Genomic DNA, 26,249 nt, shown 5'->3' on the forward strand with positions numbered 1-26,249 from the left:
GCCGCAGCTGCCGGGCGGGGAGGGCGCTGCCCAAGGCCGACACAGGCGGGCAGGGTTTGAACTGCAGCAGCCCTGGGGAACGCACAGGCACTTCAGGGGCCGCTGAAGAAAGGTTCCGTCCGCGTTATTAACCTTAAATGGTTAATAACAGTCTCGTATGAGCCATAAGAGATGGAAAACCAGGGAGCAGGAGGGCGCAAGTGCATGGGAAGAAAAAATCCCCCGCACAGATGTGAACCAACCCTCCCAGCAAGTGCAGCATCCCCACCTTAGGGGTACAGGCGCCTGTACTATGAGCAGTCATTTGGGTGGTTTAAGGTGCTGTCCTTAAAGAAGAAAATGGTATCACTTTAACTCACACTGTTTCGTATTGCAAGCAAGGTACAGGAATTTCTCTCCTCATTTTAATTGGCTAAACTAGAATGAAGATGACATTTCTGTATTGTTCCATTTTGTATACTCAAATTCCACAGGCTGACAAATTCAGGCCAAGGAATTGTGCTTCTTCCCCAATGAGTTCAGCTAACTGAGAAAAAGAAATATAATGGAAATACAAGCACAATGAAGTTTAGATGTGTGAAAAATCAATACACAATAATATTGTCTTTCAAAATAAGACTTTTTTTTTTCCTTAAAGGTGGCTACACAGCATATTCAGGATCCCAACACAAAAATTACTGTCCAAAACCAAAGAGAAAATGGTAACTCTTTCGAAGCAGAAACAACATGGGGCCCTTTAGCAAAAATAGTTTATTGCACAAAACTTTTAAAGGAATCCCTATGCACATAATTTTTATAATCAACATGCTTTGTATGATCATAAACATTAATTGTACATAGTGTAACTCCTCCAGCCCCTGGGTTATCCATTCTTCAAGAACATGGAATTGTTAACTTCTATCTTTACAAATACGGCCTAAGCAGACATTACTGAATGTCATACATGAAACAGAACCATTTCATTTACAATATCCAGAACATCTTTCCTCCCCTGGAAATCTGTGCATCTGTATTGGAAATGAGGCTGCCCAATACCCGAGTGTTGCTCATTAGCAGGAGGCAGAGTGATCGGACGACAGCTGATGAGCATTAGTAATTCCTCTGGACAGCAATTGCTTTCACAGGAAAATACTTCACGGCTCTGATCACATGCAACTATTCCCACTTTCCCTGCAAAGTTAATAAAATGTACATCACAAGCTTCTGCATCACCAGGAGTGAATTTGTCATCTTTAAGGTAAATTTATATTGGTAATTCCACCTGTCCCCAGCACACCTTTGATGTTGTCACAGCTAACACTAAAGTAGCTGTGCCACTGCAGTTCTGTCCCCCTAAGGAAGAATATATAATCCTTGACAATATGAACAGTAGAACATTCATCCTGGATATTAATCCCATAGATTTCTGCTAGGATAATGCCTGAATAAACACTATGGGATCAGATCCTCCCACTGCATGAGTGGATAGGGGGCTCAGCTGATCCCAATACAGTGCACAAATATTTCCAAGAAACCTGGAAGACAACAGAATGGAGCATTATGCAATATTCAGCAATGCCAGAGACTCAATAACATTTTATTATATTGTAGGGTTTGCTGGTCTTTGTTGTGATATTGTTTTAAATGCACAGTTATTCAAGAGCCCTCAAAAACTCAACATCATGTGAAAAAAATAATCCTGCACCATTTACCAGCTTTCAGCACTGGGGAACATTCTCACATTGCAGTGACATTTCTCCTTCATTAACTAGATTTGGTTTAGTACGTAGCAAACAGTGAAGAAACATGGAAAATACATTCTATTGCAGTGCTTGAAAAAGTACAATAAAATTTTAAGATATTATTCTTCAGATTTTCCTGATTATTTGGCAGTGCTGTGACAGGCAGAGGGGAGACAATTTTCATTCCTACAGCTAAGTTATTTTATTGCCTAGACAGCAGAGACCTGAAGCTTTGCAGACTGAGCATGCTCAGCTTTTTAATAAAGCAGCAACTATTTCTCTGGGTCATTAAAAACACAGCTGATGAGCTCCAAAGAAAAGGCCTTGCCTCTATCACACACTGCATGCTCCTTCTAGAAGACCTCCCAGTGACTTCTGTAACTTCACTTAGTACCTCACCAGATTTAGACCCTCTTAAAGTCTCACTGTCCTTCATTTAAGTAAATGACATGGTGTTTGCAGAAGAAGCACATGGTGAATATCACAGGACAATACCCAGTGTCCAGGTACTGCCAGCAGCAGTTGTGCCAGTGCAGGAATCTAATCCACAACAGCTCCCTCATCTTGGAAAGGGAAACACACATCTAAGGCTACTTGATTGTGCAAGCTCAGATGTCCTCAGGAGCTAGTGAGAAACTGCAGCAGGATGGACATAAAAAGGAGAGCTGACATTCAGAACAACTAGGAAAGTTTCTAAAAATTCTGGCTTCTTTGATACCAGATAAAACCTTTATTCATACAACCACTGCTGAACTAACAGATTAGAACATAGTGATTCTGAACTGTAGATAATGTATTTAATAAAGTGAACAGCAACATTAACGCTGCACGAGTAGTATTTTAAATCCTGGACTTTTGGTAGTTTTCTTGTACTGAATATATTATTCATTACAGTTTATTTTTTTTCTTTAACAATACTGTGGTTTGGCTTTTTTCTTCTTTGAGCTTAATATACAGGCAACTTCAAGAACATGACAACAGCGAGATAATCAGTACCATTTACTCTACAAAGCAGACTGCAGCAGTGTGCAGACATGTCTTAAGCTAGTTTGTAAAGCTTTTGGTTTTGAATTGTTTGGTAAATCCATGTGATGGGCATCTAATGCCACATCAATGCATTTCTTCCTTTACCAGTTGCAAAACCTTGACTGTCAGCATCACCTGACTTTGATCCCAATAAAATCCAAGTTAAAATCCAGTAGCTGCAGGGCATGAAAACATTCAGTAAAAATACCATGCAATATCCTTCCCCCTCTTCTGCAGCAACCAAACCCAAAACCAGTGACAGCCTTTTTGGAAAAATACATTAACTACAATTTTTTTTTTCCAGCCTTTTGAATCAACTTGTACTTAATAGAGGGGTTTTTTTTGGTGAACACCAAACTACAGTGGATATAACTGACTTGTTTTAAGGACCAAAACATTCTAGTACATGAGTAAGCACTAAATCTTCCAAATACCCTAACACTGAATTTTAGAGTGAGGAGAGGGCTGGCTTGTCACTGCATTATGAGGCACCTGGAGCAACAGGACTAAAGATGAAGGAAACTAAAGTAAACTGCAGCTGCTTTAAATATAACTTAGTCAAGGTGCTCTGCAGAGGGACTGCCACAGTACCAACACTTCCATTCATGGTGGACACCTTGGAATAGAGGGTGCAAAAAGTAGAGGGAGTGTGTGGGAGAAGATAAAGCTATTAAAAATAATAATTTTATAGGCATTATAATTATGTCTTTAAAGTAAAAATAATTACACTTCTAAAAGCTCTGGCTTTAGGGGCTCATTTCCCTAAGCCATTTGTACAGTATGTCAAAGAAGAGCAAACTTAAACATAACATTAAAACCATGACAGTAACAAAACCCCTCATTGTAGCCTTAACTTACAGTATATAAGCATATTAAACCAGATATTCAAAGTCACAAAAGTATGATTTTTTTCTTATGTATATATATATATATTTTACACACATACTTTTAAATGGGTGTCTACTTCAAAACTTGAAATAAAAAGGTGCAAAGTATTTGTGCAGTGAAGCAAAGCTCACTACTGGCCTGTGACTGTAAGAGAAAAACATCAGCAAATGTGCCAGGCAATCTGCCAAAGATACCAACTGCTCTGTGTTGCCTGTCTTTACAGTCTTGTTTCTTCTGCTGTAGGTCAGAGGTCATCTTCAAAACTGGTAACTTATTTTCCTTCAAATACAAATATATATAATCTGAATTTCAAGAATAAGAGATTATAGCAGGGACAAGAGAATACTCAGCATATCCAGTTCTCAACCACTGCTGATGGCTGAACATGAGAAGATCTTATTTTTCTCTGTAGTTTGGCTACAATCCAAAATGAGGGAAAAAAATATATCCTACTCCCACAAATTAAAAAAAACCAAAAACCAAGAAAACCTAGATGTTACATAGTTAACAGTAATTCCTTAACAAACTCACCCAGATTGAACACTTACATACTTGAAACCACTTACATGCTCCTCTTGACCTCATTTTAAATCTTCCTCTCAATCTCTTACTAAACCCTCAAATGAGCTAGATTCACCACTTGGCAGTACCCAACATGACAGAATTGTTTCAAACAAACCCTTAGAATAGCACATTCTGCATTTACTATTCCATCAGTTTCCCAAATCAGTGCTCTTTGCTTCTACAGGCAAAAGCACAACTCTGAACACCATTTAAAAAATGAAATAAATAATTTTTATAAAGATTTGTTTATATACTTAAAGCAATAGGAAGAAAGACAACTGATAAGGAGGTTATAGTGTCAAAGCTTCCTTGTCACTAACACTACAATTCTCTTTCTTTTCATCTGCAGTAGGAGTCTCCTGCTGGTCTGATGCACTTGTAGGACTTGTAGAAGTAAGGTCCATTAACTTGCCCTCAATCTGAGTCCATGAAGACATTGATTCATGTACTGTAATGGTGTGTTCCTCCATCTGGCGCTGAAGGCTGTCCATTTCTTGCCTTTGAATGTATTGAGAACAAAAAAAGGCAAAATTAGCAAGCAGAAAACTGACTGCTAAATGCAAGACCAAAAAATTACTTTTCTGATTCTTGATACCTACTCCAAGACTACCTAAGATATAGCTGTATACAAGAGAGAGAAATCTACAAGAAGCTTAGGAACTGTCTTAAGAGCAAAACAAAGTGCTTAATTAAAAATATTAATAGCTGGTTTTGATTTTTTCTGCTGTGCACAATTCAGGATGGACATTTTGTTTGGCTTGTTATAAAGTCTTCTTTCACTATGGCAATGACCATATAAACAAGCACTTACAATGACAGAACATCCAACTGTCCTAAATATATTCCCAATAAAGAATTATTTCTACAAATCCCTTTTTCCTCATGGTGGCAGCTGGTTTTCTGAAAACATTTTTAAGATTCCTTAGTATGGTTTAAAACAACAGGCCATACTTTAGCTGCCGGAGACAGCTGTTCAGATTCTTCAGAGGCTCCTTGCTCACAGCTGTTGGTTTCAGCAGTTCTTCCAGCAAGGCAGCAGGCACTGGACAATCAGGAATCTTGACTGGAGTCACTGGATTGGAAGAGTTATTCTCGCCTTTCAGTTCTTTCCTCTGGTTAAAGGAAAAAAAGGAGTCAGAAACACAGTTTTATTTCATCAATATAATTTTTCCCACCTAGAAAGAGTCTCACATCAGTCTCACATCACACTGCTGGTGCACATCTGCACTAAGGAGCAGGAATAATCACAGGCACATTCATGTTAGGTTATTTAAGAGCATTAGCAGAGAACTTTCCTGTGCTTTATAAAAAGTGTTCTTCCTATTTACATACCTTCTTCATCTTGCCATGCTTCAGGTCCAACTTCAGCTGCTGGTTTTGCTGCAGCAGTGACTTCATGCTGTTCTTCAGTTCAGTCACTTTAGCTTGCAGCATAAACTTATCTTTCTGAGTTGCTGACAGGTCTTCCCTCACCATCTCTAACTCAGTCTTGATGTTCTAAATGGGAAGAGAATCAGTGTGATGTAGAGAAACAGCATAAAAATTCCAGCCAACTGATGTTTTTATAATCTTTTCAGTTTTCAGAGAAAATCAGAGATTAGGTTAAAATAAAGTCAGTAGCCTATTTTAATGGCATAGAGGTTGACGAACTACAAAGGTAACAGCAGAGTCAAAATAAAAATTCAAAAAAAAGTGTAAGTATGCTTTTAAAAAATAAAAATATAGTTTTAATTGTCCCCCTACAGCAATCAAAATTTCCATCCATCAGAATTGGCAGATTAAATACCTGCAAGACAACTTGTATCCCTTCTAACTCTTTGTGGCTGCGCTGTTCAGTCATGTCCAGCTGCTGCTTAAGTGTTTCAATTTCTCTTTCTTTTCGTTCTACTTCCCATTTCAGGTCTTCCACCTAGCAGGGCAAAAAAATATATTATAAAATACATAAAATTGGAATTATCTACAGGTGTAATCAACCACAAAATCTGAAATATATTCTTATGTCTCATGAACAAACCTTCTTAAGAAGACAAAGTCACACAATGCAATAGAAATACAGATAAACACAGGAAGTGTTCACTTTTTACCTCTTGGTTTACTAGAGGCTGTTCACTAAGTTTGTCATCCAGGTTTTTCTGTAAAACTTGAAGCTGAGATCTGGCTTCTGCCAGCTCTTGCTGGAACTGAGATACCTCCTGGGAATGTTTTTCATTCTCTACCCTGAACAACAAGATTAACAGACACAGCAGTTACTCAATCTGGTCTTTAAAACAAGAACTTCATTGGGTTAGCCAGTTAACTATAAATGACACGACTGTGCATGGAACCTGGTTAATCACAGCTTTGACTGAGGGCTTTGCCAACACATTCATAGAGCAAGAGTTAAATCACAAGAAGATTTTATGAAAGATATGTATAAATATTAAATATTGAAAAAAAATTATGAAATTATTTAGCACTGGTAATAGTCCAATTACAAACAACAGATTATGCAGAAAAAACCCCAAACCAAACCCTGTGCAATTTTGTTTTTGGAGGAATAGGGTTAAGATTATATCCATTTTCATGTAGGTCTGATGAATTCTTATAATTTAAAATTTTATATATGAGCAAACTGAATTTTAATACATTGTGGAACACAGCCAATAATCAAATTAATTCTCTATAAGTAGTTCCTCAGGGATGTAAAAGAGAAGAATCATAGTATATATAAAGTGTTAATTCTTACTAGCAATGTGAAATAGTAGAAACGTGTGGTCAAAGTGAAAGAAAAAGCAAAAGTGAAGCCTAGAAACAGTGTACCTTCAGGTCCAACTGAATTATAAAGAGAGAAAAATGCAGGTATTTGCTCAGAGTCCAAACAAGCATGCATGGTCAGGTTCTGCTGAGGAACATTCAACAGAATCCACCCCAAAGTGGCAAAATTCACTAATTCTCCCAAAAATTCACTGATGAATGGCCTTTTCAGAGGATTTGTTTTAATGACTGTTCTTTTTGAGGCATTTACTTACTGCAGCTTGTCCACCTCAGCCTGCAGGGCCTGGACCAGCAGCTCTTTGGTGTGGAGCTCCTTCTTGATCTCACTGAGCTCCAGCATCGCTGCGCGGTGGTGTCGCCGGTTATGGGCTGCGTCTGCTTTGGCTGCTGCTTCCTAACAGGACAAAAAGATGCAGTTTTGCTTTATTTTTTTCTCTGCAGGTGAATCATAAAGGGAGATAACACAGGACACAACAGAGAAGACATCAACTGATCTGTCAGCCACTGGCTATCCTGACAGACCCCCTGCAGGAAGCAGTGTGTTACAAAAAATATTTCATTTCAAGATACTTTTTTAATACCTTTAAATCACTTGGTAAGTAAATAAAAGATGAGTCATTACCTGCTTCTGAAGGTCTTTAACTTTTAACTTTTCCTTCTCTAGGGAAGCCTGTAAAGCTTGAATAAGCTGTTGCATTTGCTGATCCTCTTCCTCTTTCCGCTTTAGGACTGCCTGAACCTGTAACAATCACAAAAACAAATGCACGTTTTGTGTGGGCTCACTGGAAATAGAAACACAAGCCAATCCAGGGATTGCAGAACAACTCTCTGCTGTTCACTGACCACTCTTTCCACACAGTACCTTCAACCTTACAAGTATCTATGGTTAAATGGTAGCCCATCGCCTATGTCCACATGAATGTATTACTACTGGAATAAAAATTATTTATCTCAATTAATCCATGTATAACACATGTAACATATGGATTTAGTATGTTCCAACTACCTACACTTTCACTATTGCAAATATTGTAGTGCAATTTTATTTTTTTTTCTAAAGAAAACTGTTCAGTGCCAAGTCCCATTTCTGATCTCTTGTTCAATCCCCATACTGACTCAGTTCCACAACACACGAGGGACCCAGAGCTGAAGAAAATGCACCAGCTTTGTATCATATGAGCCAATTCCCTTCTGAAGTTATTGCATCAAAAAGTCAAATACCTGTAGATTCAGTTGTACCAAGTCTGCCTCTCTTTTTGCTAATGCTGTTTCGAGGATATTATTGTGTTCCCGCAAAGCAGCGTTGGACTGGCTGAGACCTGTAAGTTTTCCACGTTCATGTTCCAGTTCAAGGGCCAACTTCTTATTAATTTCTTCTAAACGTTTTATCTTCTTCCTGAAGCCTCTAGACTCCTGAAGCTATAAGTCAAAGAAAAACACAAATCAAACAAACATAACCAAACAGCTTCACAATACTATCATAAAAAATTGTGAGCTGAACTCAGTAAATGTCTTGTTTTTCCAGAGTGGGATTTCTTTTTTATTTTTTTTCTTTTTTAGGTGAACATTAAGAAATAAGTTCACTTTGGTATTTTTTCCTGTTGGAAGACTAAAATGCTTGCTAGAAAGGAGAATCCAGGAGTACTGTTCAGGTGCACATCCAGAGCAGTTGATATACTTTTTTTTTTGAGCTACTCTACAACTGAACACCATCACCTGGCCCTCAGCATCACTGGGGATCCATGACTCCCAGTAGTTCCAAAAGCTAATGGTTCATGTATCCTCACTGTCTCATGACCACACACAGCTGGTATCTAATACAGGAACCACTCTTCCCTCTCATCCTCTTTCCCTATATGACAATGACTCATGAAACCACAAAGAACCAGCAAAAGGCAACAAAATTTGCAAGTACCACTGACATGATGTTTCCTATCCATGATTCTGATTTTCTCCATCATTGGAATAAAATTTTGGTACTAAAATTTTTCCCTGTCTTTCAGGCACTTTTTACTGTTTTATGCCCATCTACCAAGCAAATTCAAGCAATCACCTCATCCTCAAGTTCCAGCACTTTCTCTCTGTACTCCTCAAGCTCCTGGCTGGTCAATGAAATCACTTCTTGCAACTCTTTTTCCAGCATCAATTTACTGCTGCTCACAGCTCGCAGTTCTGTCTTCAGAGCTTGAATCTTCTCCTAAAGACAAAGGGGCCACACGTGGTTAGTGCATCACCCATCTTCAGGAGTCACTTCTGCTTTGGTTAAAAAGCCTGCTTCTCTAGCAAATATGAAACAAGGTGCTAGTGTTTAATTTAAAGGTCTTGCTCTGAGTTTTCCACCTTTGCATCCCGCTACTGCTGTTGGTGTATTTGATATCTTGCTCCACTGGTTCAAGAAATTGGAGCTTCCCTTAGTAAATTAATTTTCTTATTACAGGCCTAACATATATAAATAAGCTATGGCTACCTTGAAAAACTTTTAGCTGTCAATGAGAAAAAAACAGTAAGAGCTAGAATCTTGGTAAACCTTCAGAAACTAATCCTTAAAAACAAAAGATTAAACAATTCCACCACAAAAACAACCAACAATAAAAATTTAATCAGTAAACCCAGCTAGCCAAATCACCTCTCTCAAATATGGTTAAGGAAGTTCTCAGTGCTCAGAACCCTGACTGCATGTTCTTATCTACCTTTATTTTCCAAATATTTTCATCACTTCAGAGTGAAATAGTATTTCAAGACACAGACCTCTGTCTTTGTACAATGTCAAAGGACATGTGCATACCTGAGCAATCTGGTCATTCCCACCATCAGTAATTTGTGCTTTTAGTTTGCTCAGCTCTGCCTCAGCAGATTCCTTTGCAGTAAGAGATTCCTGCAGCCTCCGACTGAGAATGCTGACTGCATTCTCATAGGCTTTGTGTTTTGCTTTCATCTCTTTCTGAGCACTCGTCAGGTCTGACCCGAGACGCTTCATTTTCTGTTTCTGCTCTGTAATGGCCCTGGTGTGAAAGGAAAAGAAAACACCAGGTAAAAACAAAAGCTGCTTGACAGATAGTACTACAAGATTAATTTTTCACATGACCCAACAAAACCCAACATCTGAAAGCCAAATATGAAAACCAAATGCTGTAGTGCTTTTGTCTGTGCTAGAAGAACACTTACTTTTTTGCTTCTTCTTGCATTTGTTCTACTTGTTGTTTTAATGCCTGATTTGCCTCAGCAAGAGATTCCATTTGCTCCTTATCAAACTGCAAAGACTTAACAGGAAGGAAAAGAAGACCCATGAGTGTAAGAACAAAAGCATGTTTGCTGGGTATGTTTGATTATAAAAGAAAAATAATGAAATTTCAAAATTACTTCCATCTCTAAACAGAAATTGCTCTCCAGTCCTCCATATCCTCTTTCCCTTTTATTTTCTCTCTTTCCTTTGAGGCCACCACTGTTAATACATATGAAGTGTTTGGATCTTGTCCTCAGATGGAGTTCACTGTAGGACCAAGGAAACTGCTTCCACATCAGTCTTCTACCACTCCTGTAGTGTTTCTCCCCACTTACTTACACGAGATGTTAGTAAGCAGTCATGCATTTACAGAATTTTGGTAGGTATATGTTGAAATCTCTAGACTATTTTAAATACATTACCAAGAGCATTAACTTGGAGGTGGTCATTCTGTGTCTTTACAAAGTTAACAGAAACAGCAGCGTATCCTGGATGTAACACTCTCCAAAGCCTTACACCTTCCATACCTGTAGGCGTGTTTCCATATCATCTCGTTCTTTCTGCACTGACTGGAGGTGATTTTCTAGTTCCACCATCTGCTGGTGAACCTGAGATACTTCTTTTTGTAGTTTTGAATGCTCAGACTCGAGTGACTGTTTCTCAACTTGGATCTTCAGCAGCTCTCGTTTTATCTCCTTCAGCTCCGAGTCCAGGCGCTTCTTTGTAGCTTTCAGCTCGCTGATGAGCTGGTCCTTGGAGCTCGCGTCTCTTCGGTAAGCTTCCACCATGACCTGGCACACAAGAGTTTCAAGAGGACAATGCCACCTCACTTTCAGCTTTGCAAATTTTTGACTAATTTACTAGAAAGTATTTACTGATATTCTTTTAGTTTGGGGGGGTGGGGGTGTCATACAAACCAGCATCATAAATATCTTCTGTAAGATATTTACTCTGGTTCAAAGGCTTTTATGCAAGCTTGGATATCAAATAACAGTTCATATTAGCAGTTTATTAAATGAAACATCTCAGTGTTCTCTGCAGTAAGGGATACTCTTCTTCACATTCTTTATGGAAACTGCATTATGTGCCACTTTAAAAACCAAACTAATTGTAAAAAATTAACCATCCTACACACATAGTTAGTAACTTTTGCCATGAGAAGAGGGCTTAACTATGACTGACAATTTAAAAAGCCTTCCCAAACTTAAAACATAACAAGCTAAAACAAACTTTGACATTAGGTAATAAGCAATCAAGCAGCAAATTAATGGTGCCACCTTATAAATAAGACACATGTATGTGCAACACTAATGACATATCCATTTCAAATTACTGTTTCAAAACTGCGTAAATTCAGAATAAAATTTGCAGTAAAGCACTTATTTACCATCTAATTACTGAAGCAACTATTATTTTTCAAAGCTGCAAGGAAATGACAACACTTGGAAGATTTACATGAGTGCTTTTGCAAAAGCAAACCTAATCAACAGATCAAAGAGAGATTTTCTATGGTGGATCACTTGGCAAAGGCCAAAGCTCTATCAAAGCATGCATTTGTTGGTGGATCAGCTTTCACATTAGTTACAGATAGAAATTCAACTGAAAGTTATACATTTTTTTGTATTTTAATGTCACAAAGTTCTGTGATACAAAAAACAGATCTAAATATCCTCAAAACCTCCCCAGAAGTACATGCCTTCACTGTAAAAAAAAAAAAAAAAAAAAAAAAAAAAAAAAAAAAAAAAAGTGTATTCCTTGGGTTTATGTATCTGAAATTTCTTCGGTTTTATTTACCTTCTCCTTCAGGAACTGTTCCTTCACTTTTTGAAGCTGTTTTTTGAGGCTGGCATTTTCTTGTTGCAGATTTTTCACCTGCCACAGGGGGAAAAAGCAAACATTGCTTTATGTGCCAAATGTCATATTATACCTGATTTCTTTGGTGAGCTTATCTGTGTGATTTGTAATGATTACCTAATCTAACAAGGATCCTGTTTCTGACTAAGCATCTCAGTGGTTAGATAACACAACATTTATACAGAAATACACTCACCAGGTCACCACACTGGAAACCAAATTACTGCATAAGAAAGATGTTTGGCCCACAGTGCCACAGAAAAGAGTACACTACAAAATTACTACCCAAACTATGACCTGTGCTCCAAATTAGTGTGTTTTAAAACTAGTAAGATTTCAGAAAGATCATTACCTGGCTTGACTTGACTGCCATTTCTTGCTTCAGCTGCTCCAACATTTGTGATGTTACTTCTGTATCTTCTCCAAGGCGTGTTGCCCCTTCATCAAGTTGCTCTTTACTTGCTTTTGCTGCCTGCAGAGCCACCTCCAACACAATCTTCTCGTTCTGCAAATACTGGATCGTGTCATCTTTAGAAGCAGCATCACTCTGAAGCTCTTCTAGCCTGGCCTTCAGTTCATCATACTGTGTTTGCAGGTCATCCAGGGACTGCTCTTTGGTGTGCAGTGTCTCCTGGGTTAGAGTCAATTGCTTCATCAGGTCGAGGTGTTCTTGCTGCAAGGATTCCAGCTGCAGATCTCGCTGATGCAAAGTCAACTTGGCCTGACAGGAAATATTTCAAAATTAAATTAATACAAAACAAAGGTTATCTTTGCAAAAGCACTCTAATCAAAATCAAGTATTATAATTAATATTTCAGCCTGTAGGAGAAAATAGCAGAAGGTGAAAATGTTTTTAATTTTCCTAGGCCACTTGTATTTGCTCTGTTAATTGTATTGACTGCCTTGAGCAGCATCTGTTATCTTACAGGCTAAGCAATGACCAGAATGACAAACCTAAAATATTAATAATATTCATTGTATTCAAAAGTTTTACTTGAAAAAATGTGTCCACAGCAAATTCAGGTAAATTCAGCATTATTAATAATACTATATAATTATATGGAATATAGCTATCACACACTTCATGTCACTGCAGCCCTTGACATGCTGCCTACATAAGGTTACAAGGTTAAAGCAGGGCTCTGTAATTGTAAATGTATATAATGATATCCTGACTGCCTAACAACTTGGAACATGGATCTGTGGTTTTTGTCTATGCTTACAATAATCACACACTGAATTCACAAAAAAAACCCCCAGCAGCTGGCAAGACAGTAGTTATGAAATTTTTAAAAAGTATTATTACTGACACAGTTGGAAAAAAAGGCCTTTTCACCTGGAACAGAATGACTTTAGTATGCACTTCATTTTTGCAGCAATCTTTCAGGTTTCAAAAAGAAATTTAGGGGTCAGTATCTATTTACTATTGCTTTTTCTGCCAAACTAGTATTTCCCTTTGAATTCCTGGGAAGTTGATTAAGAACAGTCTACCTGCTCCAATTCTTGTTCCAAAGTTGCTGCAGAATCAGCCATTTTCTGAAGCTGTTCTTTCTCATCCTCAAACTCCTCTAGTTTTCTCTGCAAGTCTTCTTCCACCATGGTTTTAGCCTCCTGGATCTGCATGAAGGCAGCTTCTTGATCTAACATGTCAGCCTGCATAGAAAAAGCATGGAATCAACTTCTACAGTGTCAATGGAGGGGAAAGAGTAAATTATCAACAAAATTTGTAGAGGAAAAACACAAAAATAATTCTGATGATTCTGCCTTACACACCTGTATGCCTTTACTGAAGTCACTCATTCCTATACTTAAAACACCTTAGAATAATAGTGAATGTCTTGCATACTTGTGACAATCTGAATTCCTATTAAATAATACCTTGTCCTTTCTCAGTTGATGAGCAAGACATGAAGAATCTTTATTAAAATTAAGCTGTTTGGGAAAATTCTAAACCAAAAGGGACTCCCTGGATGCTGTAGCTACTCAGGAAACAGTCCTGTCATTTACACAAGCTATCAGTAACACTGCAGATGGGTACTTCCACCACTAACCTGCTGCTTTTACTCTCCTTTGAGACTCAGAAGCAGGAATGTCACTGAAAATCAGGGGATTTTAAGGTTCTAAGAGCTTTGGAAGTGACTGGACTGCACTTCAGATTTTACCCAACTTTTCTTACTGGAGGGAAGGAAGGACAAACCTGATTACTGAGCAATTACAAACACATAAAAAGCACATTACTGATTTAGACTAACTACCAATTAAATTTCCTCTTGAACAAGTTAATGGATGGGCAAAGGACAACATTTACATTTGCCTTCAAAGTTCAATTAAAAACAAATACCAGAACTGAAAATGCATATATGGCCTTGTTCCCTCTAATTGTTCATAACGCCACGCAAATTTATTTGCTCTGAAATATTTATTGCTTTTATATTTATATTCTAGATTTCTTTGCCAGAATAATCTTGATTTTGCAAAACATAAATACACAACCTAGACAGAACATAACTTATGAAAACCCTCTACAACCATACCTCAATATTTTGTAGTTGTGCTGCAATACGTTCCTTTTCCTTAATGGACCTGTGCTGTGTTTCAGTCAGCTGCTGAGACAGGGCCACATTCTCTAGTTTGAGATGTTCCAACATCCCTGCTTGAGTCATTTGCCCAGCCTAAAGGAAGGAAAAAAAATCCCAGATAATACCAACAGAATTTAAGAGTTTCAGGAAAAAAAAAACATGTTGAAACTGTGTGTGCCTTGTTTCCGCTACTGCTTTCATGGCACTGGTGCAGTCAGGCCATTGTAGAAGGCCACTAGGTTGTCCTGTGGATAAACTGACAAAGAAGAGACTCTCAGTTCTCCCATATGCAATAAATCACAATACCTGTATATTGGCCATCTCACTCTGCAGCCTGACACGGGCCTCCTGTGCCAGGACCAGCTGCTGCTGGTACCACTGCCTCACGTTCTGGAGGGATGTGATTTCTGTTTCAGATGCCTTCAGCTTGTTGGTCAGTGTGGTCCGTTCCAGCTGCACCTTCTGAAGCTGGGTCTGCAAGGAAGCCAACTGCTGTCGCAGGTCATGAACTAGAAACACAAAAATAAAGAAATTGGACTAACACACCCCACTGTGCTATTTTTATGCACGCTTTTTTCAAGGATTATTGCTGTATTTGTAATTTTATCTATTTTTCCTTAATTGATGAACAAAAGCACATATGCCTAATTATAGAAAGATTGGCTTTTCCTGCCAAAGTGCTAGAATCCAAAGTACCAGGTCATAAGCAGAATAAAATTAAACTAAATGAATCACTTCTGTAAGCATTCACAGCTCCTTAGAGGCAGAAAATATGAACTAACTAAACATCAGGAAGTAGGTGTCCTGGCACGTAGAGTCATCATTACAAATCAGCATTTGTACAATTTTCCAAAAAAACAACTAGGCCACTGTCTGGACTAAATATTTATGCCTCCCTATCCAGGCTGGCAGTGGCAGCTTGCAAACTGTGACACTTCTGTGACACAAAATCAAAACCAAACATCTTAAAATTGAGACCATTTTATTAGTATGATATCGAATAAACACAAGCTTAAATTTCTTCTTCTTGGACTTCAAAATCAAGTTGAAATAAAATGATTTATGGAACAACAGATTTTAAAGACTGACATTTTCATCATCCCACCTGTACTGTCTCTGGTGAGAACATTTTTTTGCATATCTTCAACTTTCTGCAGCAGTCTCTGGTACTGCTCCTCTGCTAACTGCAAATCATTGTTTGAAGAAGCCAAACTGGCATTCTTTGCTTCCAAGGCATTTTGCAGGTCAGCCATTGCTCGTTCCAGATCCCAGCAAGACTGCTTTAATGTGGCCACTTCTGAGCTCAGGGATTCCTGCTTCTGCTGGCTGTTTTGGCTGTGCTCCATCTGTGCCTGAAGCTTCATGTTCAAAGCTGCAAGTTGGGCTTGTAGCTCAGTCTTCTCTTTGAGAGCCTGAATGTGTCCAGAAAACCAAAATGCAGAAGTCTCATGAGAAAATATATTAGTGGGTGACTAAAAAAGATGCCCAGCAAAGTGGCTTTGATAAGGCAAAGGACAAAGGAGGTGCCCCATGCTCTGGAGCTGAGATTCCCCATCTCTGTCCTTATCTCAACCCATGAGCCTTTCATTGTTATTCCTTTTCTTCCCAGGCCAGCTGAGGAGGAGAGGGACTGAGCAGCTTTGGTGGACACATGGCATCCAGCCAGGGTCAGCCCACCATGGCATTCTTGTAAAGTACCTCATTCAACAATGTTTTTTACAAAACACAATTCCACAATTAATGAGCAACAGGTTCTTGAAAATGAATTAAAATCTGATTTTGATTTGCTGAATACAGAATTCCAGATTAATTTTCTACCTGATTAGCTTCTAGTGAGAGTGCTTCTAGTTGCCCTTCAAGTCGCATCTTCTCCTTCATAACCTGCAGCATCTCATCATGAGTTCCTGCGATAGAGCTTTCCATAGAAACACTGGAGACAGAGACAGCACAAGCACAGTTACAGGGTTAGAATACAGCACTTGTCTAATTGAAGAAGAGTGACTCTGAAATTAAGAGCTACTCAGAATCCCTGTGGCTTAGACTGCAGGACATTTTTTCTGGTTTATGATAGATGCAGAACACAGTGTAACAAACTCTGTTAAAAAGAGAAAGAAATTATATTCATGCTAAGGTTTTATACTTTAGTTTCCTGTAGTTGCAGTAACTAGAATCTAGTGTGGCACCATGTATTTGTCATTTTTCAGAACTGCAATCAATGACTTCATCATATTCTGTATATACAGATGCCATTTTAAGCCAACAGCTGGACATGATGGGATCACAAAACCTTCACAATTATTCTCATAACTGTCTGCTTTAATGTGCCTGAGAAATGCCATCAGCTGCCGCAAAAGAAGGAATAACAGGTATTTGGCACAAGGGATTCCTTATGCTGATTCCCTGCTGTACAGCCAAGGCATCTGGAGAAAAACATCTTCTCATTACCATAAGAAATAAATCTAAGCCAGAATAATCATCAACAATTGATTGTACACCTCAACATATTTGGGCATGACACTTTATTCCAATTAAGCAGGGGGAAGTAATTTCAAAAGTAGGACATATAAAATATGCATCTGCAGACAACTGATAAAAAGCACACATTGTTAAGGGCTGCACCAGTTATGCACTTGCTTTCTGAATCAGTTTAATACCTGTCACATACACAGAAGCTTGGGAAACTAAATCTCATTCTCAAAGGGCTGAAGAGGATAAGATATCTAGGACAAGACTCTTGGCATTTCTTAACTATGTGAGGTCTGAAAGGTACATGCATAGATTAGGAAAAAGACAATACTACATATCATTGAGACAGTCAAGTCTATACTTCCAGACTTTATAGACAAAGGCTCATGAGTGATTCAGCGAATGAAGTCCTTCTATACAGACAGAAACAACTGCTTGCAATACATTTAACACAGCCAGTGGCAAAAATATCTTTCTCTAAAGATATACTTAGTAAATAGGTACTCAAGTGAATCAACTCTCAGATTCTTTTACAATTTGTAAGCTACAACAGACTCAATAACAGTGTAAGTTAAAACTGGATCTAAAGTTAGTAGGAGAGAAAAGTAATGGGCTGCCTATTCCAAGAAAATATCATTAACTAACAATAGATATTCTTACCTGCTAGAAATACTGTCTCTCCTGCTCCGTACCTCTCCATTAACTTCTTGCTCTTGGGCCTGATGCTCCACTGCTGCAGCCTGCAGCACCTCACTGATGGAAGGAAATTGCCCCATTGCTTCAGGATGTATCTTCTGGCCATTTATTGTATATGGAGTGTCCTGTTTGCCTTCTGCATTCTGCACACTGCTATACAGCCCTTTCCCTGACACACTGCTGTAGGTAGAGCTGTCACTCTCATTTCCATCCAGCCTCATTCCCACCTCACTCCCATCAATCTCTGAAATGCTGTCTCCTGCCAAGGAGGAATTCTCTACTCGATCATCCACATCAGAGGGCAGACTGATCTCTGACACAACTGATGTTGGGCCACTTCTGCTTTGCATCAGAGCCCCCCCAGGCAAGTCAGTAGCCACAGAATTCCCAGCAGCATTTCGAGCATCTGAATCTTCAGTTCTGTAGTCAGCCAAGGACCGGATCTTGCTGGCCTTAGATTTTGAGCTTCTTTTTTCTTTTGAGGATGCTGGAAGTCCCAGGCTACCCAGCTTTGGCCCCCTGGGGACACTGGTCCGCAAAAAGGAGTATTCTTTTGTCATTGCTACAGTGCTGGCTCTTGGCAGAATTTCTGGATTTAACATCAGTTCAGGATCCAGGGTGCTGGAGGGCCGGGTTTTGGATGTAGACTGACTCGACTAAAACAATAAATTCCAGAATGTTAACTCTGAAATAGCATCAAAGACTTAGTAACTTAAGATATAAAGCTCTACACTTTTACACTGATATTAAACATATGTCCTTTCATAAACAAAGTAAATAATATCAGCACCCAACCCTATCAAGCTTCAGTACATAGATGTTGAAAATGTTCATATGAGACTCCAAAAGGTAACTGAAAAATATAGGCAAAATTTAACATTCAGGTTACTTTAAGTTTGGTGTCTGTTTTTTCCTCCCCTATTTTAAGTAGCACAAAATGGTACATTACTGATGAGGTAACAGAACCAAATTTTGCCTTCTTTGCCAGAAGACAAAAATGCTTTCTCTCATTTGAGAAAACTACTGAATGTTTTAACTCAGGGAACAGAAATGGTTAAGTTTTCAAGCTTCTGAACAAAACACAACCTAGAAGTACTCACTCTTTCTTGGTGTCTCTTCACTCGGTATTGCTTGAGCTGTTCTTCCAGACGCCTTCTTGCCTGAAGTCTGATTTGTTCTTCATTTTCCAGTGGCAGTGAAGACTCTACTGAGCCTGTAAGGGAAAGGCATCTTCACAGTCAAACAGAAAACTCCTACACAGGTGAAAGGGATGTAAAAGGTAAAAGCCCCTTCTACCATCAGCAACATGCTTCATGCTTAAGCAAGGAACAAAAGGAAAGCCCACTGACATGCACCTCAAATGACCCTCTTCAAATACATCCTTGTGTAAGCATTGATAAAGCCTGTGGACTTCCACTGCTCAGTTTGCAAATGTTAATAGTTCCTCCACAGATCCATGACAAGAGATTATACAGCAAGAAAAAAAATATTGCTGTCATTTAATCTCACCTGTCCTGCATTTCTGACAGGACTAAAATTATAAAACTAAGCAAGACCTACGCAGTCCACTCATTCCCTACAAGCAGTGGAAAATTGTTCCCTAGATATATTTTCTTACCTTTTATTAACTCACATCAAACCTTAACTCACATTAAGCCTTTCCTGTAGCAAGGCTTTTAGACACCTTAATATAAAGGCTTTCCCTTCTCCCCTCCTTCATTGCTCTTCTCTCCTTGCCTTTTTTTCTTAGCTTAAAATCATCTGGTTCTGCTGTTCTTTTTTTTTAATGTCACCTGTTACTCCTAATAATCAAGAAGATTAGAATAGCTTCAGCCCCAGAAAGCGTGAGTTCCCCTCCAGTGAAGAGCCAGTTTTAAATGGTAAGGCACGTGCCTTAGCTGTAGCAGAGGGTGGTTTACTGAAAGAAAATGAAGTGCAGTTCTAAGTAAAAGTTTACTGCAAAAATGAAGTTTAGTTCAAGCTTAAATGATGTTACAGAAGTCCAGAGCCAGGCTCAGAGTAAAAAGCTTTATGCAGCAAGAGAAAGCAGGGGCACCACCATAAACAGATGCTTACACAATTCAGTTTCTTGCATGGGAAGACTTAGTTTGAGAGACTGCAAAGCTTCTTTTCTAAGAGCTATGCCCTCAGCACTAGTTCCCTGAGACTTCCTTAGGCTGTCATGGAAACCAGTCACACCTGGGGATGACTCTTCACCCTGCTCACTGCTGGTAGGATCAAAAGATCCAGGAGAGTCAAGGCAGAGAGATTCTGGCCCGTTCTGGCAGGCATCCACTTTGCTGTTTATCTCCAGACTTCCCTCTTCATTTGGCACTTCGTTGATGTTATTACTGGTAGCTGCAAAAGAAAGTTTTACTCAGCTACAACTTCAAGCCACTTAATTCCTCTTCACAGCTCCACCCAAATACAATGCCAGCACTACTGCCCTTACATTGTATGGATATAGAAGCTGCTGCTGACAGCAACTGGCAGGAGACATTTCATAGAGGATTTTTGATTCTTTGCTTTAAGAGACCAGAACCAGTACTTTTCATTTGCTTTACTATGTTGCCCTCAAGCAGGACCTCAAAAGTCATCATAAAACATCTCTTCAAATCTTTACAGAGGTTTTTAAATCTTGTTAGGTTTAGAAGCATGAAACACTGAGTGTAAGGAACTCTGAAGGGCAATCTACTACAAGGAAGGCTCAGCAGCTGCAGGCCTGAGCTGAATGATTCAGCTCTTTGATGTGCAGCTGGGCACTGGGGAGAAAGCATCCACCATCCCGACTGCCAGCCTGGCCCAAGCAGTTTCTCAATCTGAAACCGAGCTTACATTTTTTCAAATAGGATACATTCATCAAAAGCACAGTAGCAAAGCTCATATGTATCAAAATAATAAACCTACCTATTAAAATGCAATTCAAGAACCACTTCAACACCAATTTTATCCCCACTTACTGGTATTTTTCTTTTCCAGCAGGAAAAATGCATATTCAAAACCAGATAAACATTTCACAGGTTTAGAGTCTGGATTTCTCATTTCTATTTCACTTGGCTGGGGACTACTAACATTTATGAACCTGCTGTTGCAAAAACCCCCATGTATCTAACTTTTAATTAATTATTATATATCTCAAATGGGCAGAGCACTGAAACAGCCACTGCCTTTTTGTCCTTTCCCACACCATGTTATCACTGAAGTAACTGCAACTCACTGGAATAATAAGCAAGATTTTTTTTTTCCAAAGATGGTGGAAAATATTTAACATTTATGATTGCAAAGTATTTGCAAGTGCAAAAATCAAGTTTCAACCTCTGCAAGGCATCTTCCCTCAAGCCAGCTCAGTGTGAACCAGAATGGAGGAAACTGAATGAGGAAACTGAATTTGGGTAACAAAGTTTTCAGACTTAGGCTGCCAAAACCCATCAGCTCTAAGATTTGAATAAAATACTTTGGAGAATCTTATTTGTCATACAGACAACATTTCAGGCTATTTAGCCTTCTGATTTATATCATCATGTTCTCAACAAAAACAGTTGCAGACATGATAGAAGGAGTGAGTTCAACAAGATGTAAAGGAGGACAGAGGGAAAGACTGCTTTTTAATGACTAACATTTTAAAACTAGAATATTGGCAAACCTGCATTTGAAATAGGTGTCAATGCTAAGAATAGCCATAAGAAGTCAAAAATAAGACATACATTCAGAAATATTGTTTTTGCCCATCTCAGAAACTGCATCAGGTTTATACTTTTTTCACATTTTTTCTTCCCAGCAGTGAGTGGTATGCATATACCAAAGGGATGCTGGAGCAAAATTCTGGAGGAATGGTTTCCTGGCAACTTCCTGAGGCCAGGAGACACTCACAATCTAAACACTCCTTGAACTAAAGTAATTTAAAGGCAGTAGTGTCAATACAGCTGCAGTCTTTTTAGAACAATGGGCAAGGAGATGCAATTGGGATAAAAACAGTAGAAAGACACTATCTATTTGTAAGTCACAATTTGATTGTCCAACACAGGAGATGACAAGAACGTGTGATGTCCAACTTCAGAAAAGATGAATGAATCATCACACTCTGCCACTCATAACAAGCAGAGTAAGAAAAGCAAATAAAGTGTCAGGGCTCCTCTCTGCTGCCTGTGACAAGGTGACAAACCTGTGGTACCAGAAGGCCCCAACCTCACCTCCTTTTACACAAGGAACCACTGTGGTTTTGTGTATCTACGCAGCCACAATGTAAACACCTCTCCACCCAGCCACCCCCACACCCCTATACACCAACAAATCCTCAGACTCCTGCCAGGAAATCATGGAGATTTCACTTCAATGCAGGGAAAATACTTTCACAATGAAAGCAGTTAAATACTAGAATGGGCAGGGAGGCTGATGAACCTCCCTCTACAGACACTTTCAGAATTCAATAGGACGAGGGCCTGAGCAACCTGATCTTGCTCCAGAACTAGGTGTGCTCAGTGCAGCAGGTTGGACTAGATAACCTGCCCAGCTCCCTTCCAACTCAAGTCTGATTCTATAATCTACTCAGATAGTGGACTCTACATAGTTTCTCATAAACAGATGCATGATTATTTTATTATAGAGCTTGTCTACGTATAAAAACTACTTTGAGATAAATTGGAGAATACATGCCAGCATCTCTCTTTCTTAAAGGGAAGCAGAGCCAGACATTTTGGGTTTTGCCTAAGTGATTTAATTTATTAGGAAGATTTTTTCTGCCAGAATAAAGTACTCCAGTCACAAGCTTACTCTGGAACAGTCATTTCAGAACCGATTGTTCCAGAGAGTTTCAGGTGTACACTCTTGGAAACATTATCTGAAGACAGTCTGATACCCTGAACAATAAATACTCACCTGACAGCTGATAGTATTTAAGTTAATAGTTTTGTCTTGCTTTCAAAAGAACAAGTTCTACAGAAAAAAACCAGTTTTACATGCACACAGACCTATAGTCTTCACCAAACTTGCTTAAAACCGCTGTACAAAAACTTCCTGACCCCAAGGAAAAACTTCACTTGAACAATAACACAGATGATTAGATAAAAACCTGGGTAAGACTAGGAAGTTATTTGGTGCATATTAAATAACTTACTGTTAATTTCATCTGTAGTAACTAGCTGTGACTTGGCTTTACAATCCAAAAGTTCTTCAGAGCTGCTGGGAGCCCCATTACTGCTTCTGCTCTCCAAGTGAACATCCTGCTGGACAGCTGAGGAGTCCATGGTAAAAATGATCCAGATCCCTGGAAAGTTCTTCTTCTCAACGATTTGCCACCAAGTGAACTACCAAGTCCTGTTTCTCTCCATCAGCAAGAACAGCATCAAGGTGTCACACAAGAGCAGAGTTCAGAGCTGTAGAGCTGTTGGTGTGCAGCAGGCAGCTGCTAACTCCACATCATGGAAACAGCTCACAGCCAAAGTCGTAATCACCGAGGAGCTGCATTCTCTAGAAACAAAATGTAGTGAATTTACAAACATTTACTAGAGCTCTGAAAATATGAGTTAAAAATAAAGTAGTGCCCACAGACAGAACCAGGACATGCAGTAGCAACAGAGAAAATGAAATACAACCAAGTACCCAGATCTAGAGATAAAAAGTGATCTGTTTATGCTCACTATTTTAGTAGGACTGATGCACTGTAGAAGGATGCAACAGATATTTAGCAAGGCAGCTGATTTAGAATCATTGTCTCTTTTAATGGAAAGACCTCTTTGGCCTCTGCTTTAAGAACAAAGCCAGTAACACAGTAGTATTCTCCTCTGTAAATTACAGCATATATATGCAAAGATACCACATATTTAATTTAAAGGAATGAGTTTCAATATATTTTGTTAAGATCAAGAATGGAATTCAAATTTAACTTTTTAAAAATTAAGTTACATCATTACTGTTTACTTGTCTGCAGAATAACAAGTATGAATCACTGTACAGACTCTGAACTACTCATTACAGCACAAGCTGGCAGTCAGAACATAGCGTGGACTGCAGCTAAACACTGCCTTCTCCTGTGAACCAGCCAAGAAAAAGATTTCCATCAGGAATATTTTGATTGCATTTTTACATGAACACAAACATTTTGAACAACATTCCTTCCATATCTCCAGGGAGCACTTGTGTAACTGCTACTGTGCCACACTGCCCTGGTCACCCTGCAACACCACCATCACCTCCAAGATGTTACTGAAGCAGCAAACAGCTCAGGACACACAGGAAAACACGGTTATTTATGTGACCCTTATAAAGATGAGCTGTGAAGGAGCCAAAAACCTGCAATACCTTTCCAAGCGGGAAACTTCCACCAAACAAAAAAAAAAAAAAAATATATATATTCACTGTGATTTCTTACTAATTTTTAAAGATTTTCAGTATAATAAAGCTTTCAATAAAACTCCTATAACTGCCACTGTACAGCAAATAGATGCTATGTGACAGGTTACCAAGAAGAATCACAGACAAAAGGCAAGCAAGATTTTGGCTCCTTACACCTTGTCAAAATCCAGCCAACATGAGGTGGTTTATTGTCCTTGTCATAAAACGCATTTAAATGATCCAGGTGATGAAGAATGGCTTTCTCCTGTACAACCCATTCCCAACATTAAACGGAGGAGTATTCTGGCCTCCGAGGCCTTTTGTATCCCTGTGTTGCGCACAGGCAGACACACACACACACACAGATGTAGGCACGCCACGGGAACACAGCAATAAACCCATATGGAAAGAGCTGTACGAAAGTCACCGATTTTGCTTAAAGCACGAACGGCCAGGACGACAACGGGTCCCGGTCACAGACCAGGAGGCACCGGCAGGCACGGCCGCGGGGTCTCTGGGCCGGGCACGTCCTGGGCACCAGCAGAAGCAGCGGGAGGCCCGGGGCCTCAGCCCACGGAGCAGAGCCGAGCCGGGCCGGGCCGGGCCGGGCCGGGCCGAGCCGAGCCGAGCCGGGCCGGGCGTTACCCGTTCCTCCGGGCAGCCCTGAGCGCCCCGCGGCCTGAAGCGGCCCCCGCCCCGAGCCGCCCCGCCGCCCCCATCCCGGCCAGCCCCGCAGACCTGAGGCCGCCCGGCCGGCGCCGGCTCCTGCCCGAGACGTGGCGCTGCCTGCGCCGGGAAGGGGCGGGCGGGGCGGTGCAGCGCGGTTCTCCCTCCGCCGCCGGCCCGGCGCCGCCGCCGCTGCCGAGCGCGGGCCCCCGCGGGCCCCACGGTTCTGCCGCCCCCCGCCGCCGGCCGCGGCCCCCGCCGGGCACAGTCGCGGCCGAGCCCCGGGCGCTCCGAGGCGGCGGCGGGGCAGCCGGGCCCGTGGAGAAGCGGCGGCTTTTCCAGACGGACCCTTCCGGCAGCGCACGGAGGGGAGGGAGGCACGGAGGGGGAGCGGCTGTCGGGCCGGGCCGCCTCAGAGCCCGCCCCGGGCTGTGCCGGTTCTCGCTGAGGGGCGGGGGCCTGACCGGCTCCTCCGCCGGGACCCTGGGGCTGGCAGCGGTGTGCACAAATTAAAATTAAGTTGTGCTTAAATTAAAAATTAAAATTTCTTTGTGAAGGTGGTGTGCCCCTCGCAGCCTCGTGTATCTGTTGATGCTCAATGTTTTAGTGCGTCATTCATGTTCCTGCATTAGCGTTGCCTTTTACAGGGTCTGAGTCAGGAGAGTCCCGTGACGTGTCCTGTAAATGTCACATTTTCAGCGTTCCCCATGGCCCTTTCCTCATAAATCAGTCCTTAGAGTTTCCAGCGTCTTTCTGGAGCCGAGCATCCTACAAGTCCTTTGGGGTATTGGGAGCTGGTGCATCGGAGCACATAATTTCATAATGAAAACTACTGCTAACATCATACTGCCACCCTTAATATCACTGCCCGGTAAACAGTGTTCGCTTTGCCAGATATTCCTCCGTTATCAACCTTTCCAAATTATCCGTATTATGAACATGAATCCTCTGAGCTGTTTCTCTAGGAAGACGGGAGGCTGTTCCACAAGTCAAGAGGGCTGATAAACCAAAACACCAGCATGTTGTTTGAACTGCAAACCTGTTAACCGAGCTCCTGGATATTGCCAGCAACTGGGTGTTTTCCTGCACACATTACACAGCCCTCTAGGCATTATTTGGAATAGACCATTACTTTACAAACTAAGTCAGGAACAGGACTGTTCTCATGTGCAAATGCATGGATGTAAGACAGGCTCCCATCGTGATGATCAGAGGTATCTGGATAAGTGGATCTGGATTCACAGGACAGTCTCCTGCTGTTCTGCTGCCTGAGCCAGATGCTGGTATGAAGGGGCAATCCCACAATGAAGTTTGACCTTCTTGGCTGCATGCACGTTTGGCACTGAGCTCATAAACCATATGTGGCATTTGAATGTGTGAAGGGGAGCTGAGTGAAAGAGAGCGAGGCTCTGCTGAGACATGAGAGGAAACCCTGAAAATTGCATGCGTGAATGAGTGTTCCAAATCTTTAGTAGTGACCTT

The 26,249-nt window shown here is 40.3% G+C and overlaps 1 protein-coding gene across 3 annotated transcripts; it reads right to left on the reverse strand.

The window, feature by feature from the left end:
- Positions 1-731: 731 nt before the first annotated feature.
- Positions 732-25,085, reverse strand: GOLGA3 (golgin A3). Of its 3 annotated transcripts, none has more exons than XM_064393020.1 (24): positions 24,840-25,085; positions 22,885-23,237; positions 19,848-20,129; positions 18,872-18,984; positions 17,736-18,427; positions 16,428-16,539; positions 15,715-16,021; positions 14,916-15,118; positions 14,565-14,702; positions 13,522-13,683; positions 12,383-12,751; positions 11,971-12,048; positions 10,704-10,967; positions 10,119-10,213; positions 9,739-9,955; positions 9,007-9,150; positions 8,175-8,372; positions 7,576-7,692; positions 7,208-7,347; positions 6,284-6,416; positions 5,986-6,108; positions 5,532-5,696; positions 5,151-5,311; positions 732-4,697 (listed from the first exon to the last, which is right to left on the reverse strand). In XM_064393020.1, exons 2-24 carry the CDS (start codon positions 23,012-23,014, stop codon positions 4,490-4,492), a joined length of 4,551 nt encoding a protein of 1,516 aa, XP_064249090.1. In that variant the 5' UTR covers positions 23,015-23,237; positions 24,840-25,085; the 3' UTR covers positions 732-4,489. The 3 variants fall into 3 exon arrangements, with proteins under 3 accessions (XP_064249090.1, XP_064249092.1, XP_064249091.1); XM_064393022.1 differs by having other exon boundaries at positions 19,971-20,129; positions 24,840-25,081; XM_064393021.1 differs by lacking the exon at positions 24,840-25,085 and adding an exon at positions 24,529-24,665.
- Positions 25,086-26,249: the final 1,164 nt, after the last annotated feature.

The sequence above is a fragment of the Passer domesticus genome, chromosome 17, assembly GCF_036417665.1.
Source record: "Passer domesticus isolate bPasDom1 chromosome 17, bPasDom1.hap1, whole genome shotgun sequence".
NCBI lineage: Eukaryota > Metazoa > Chordata > Aves > Passeriformes > Passeridae > Passer > Passer domesticus.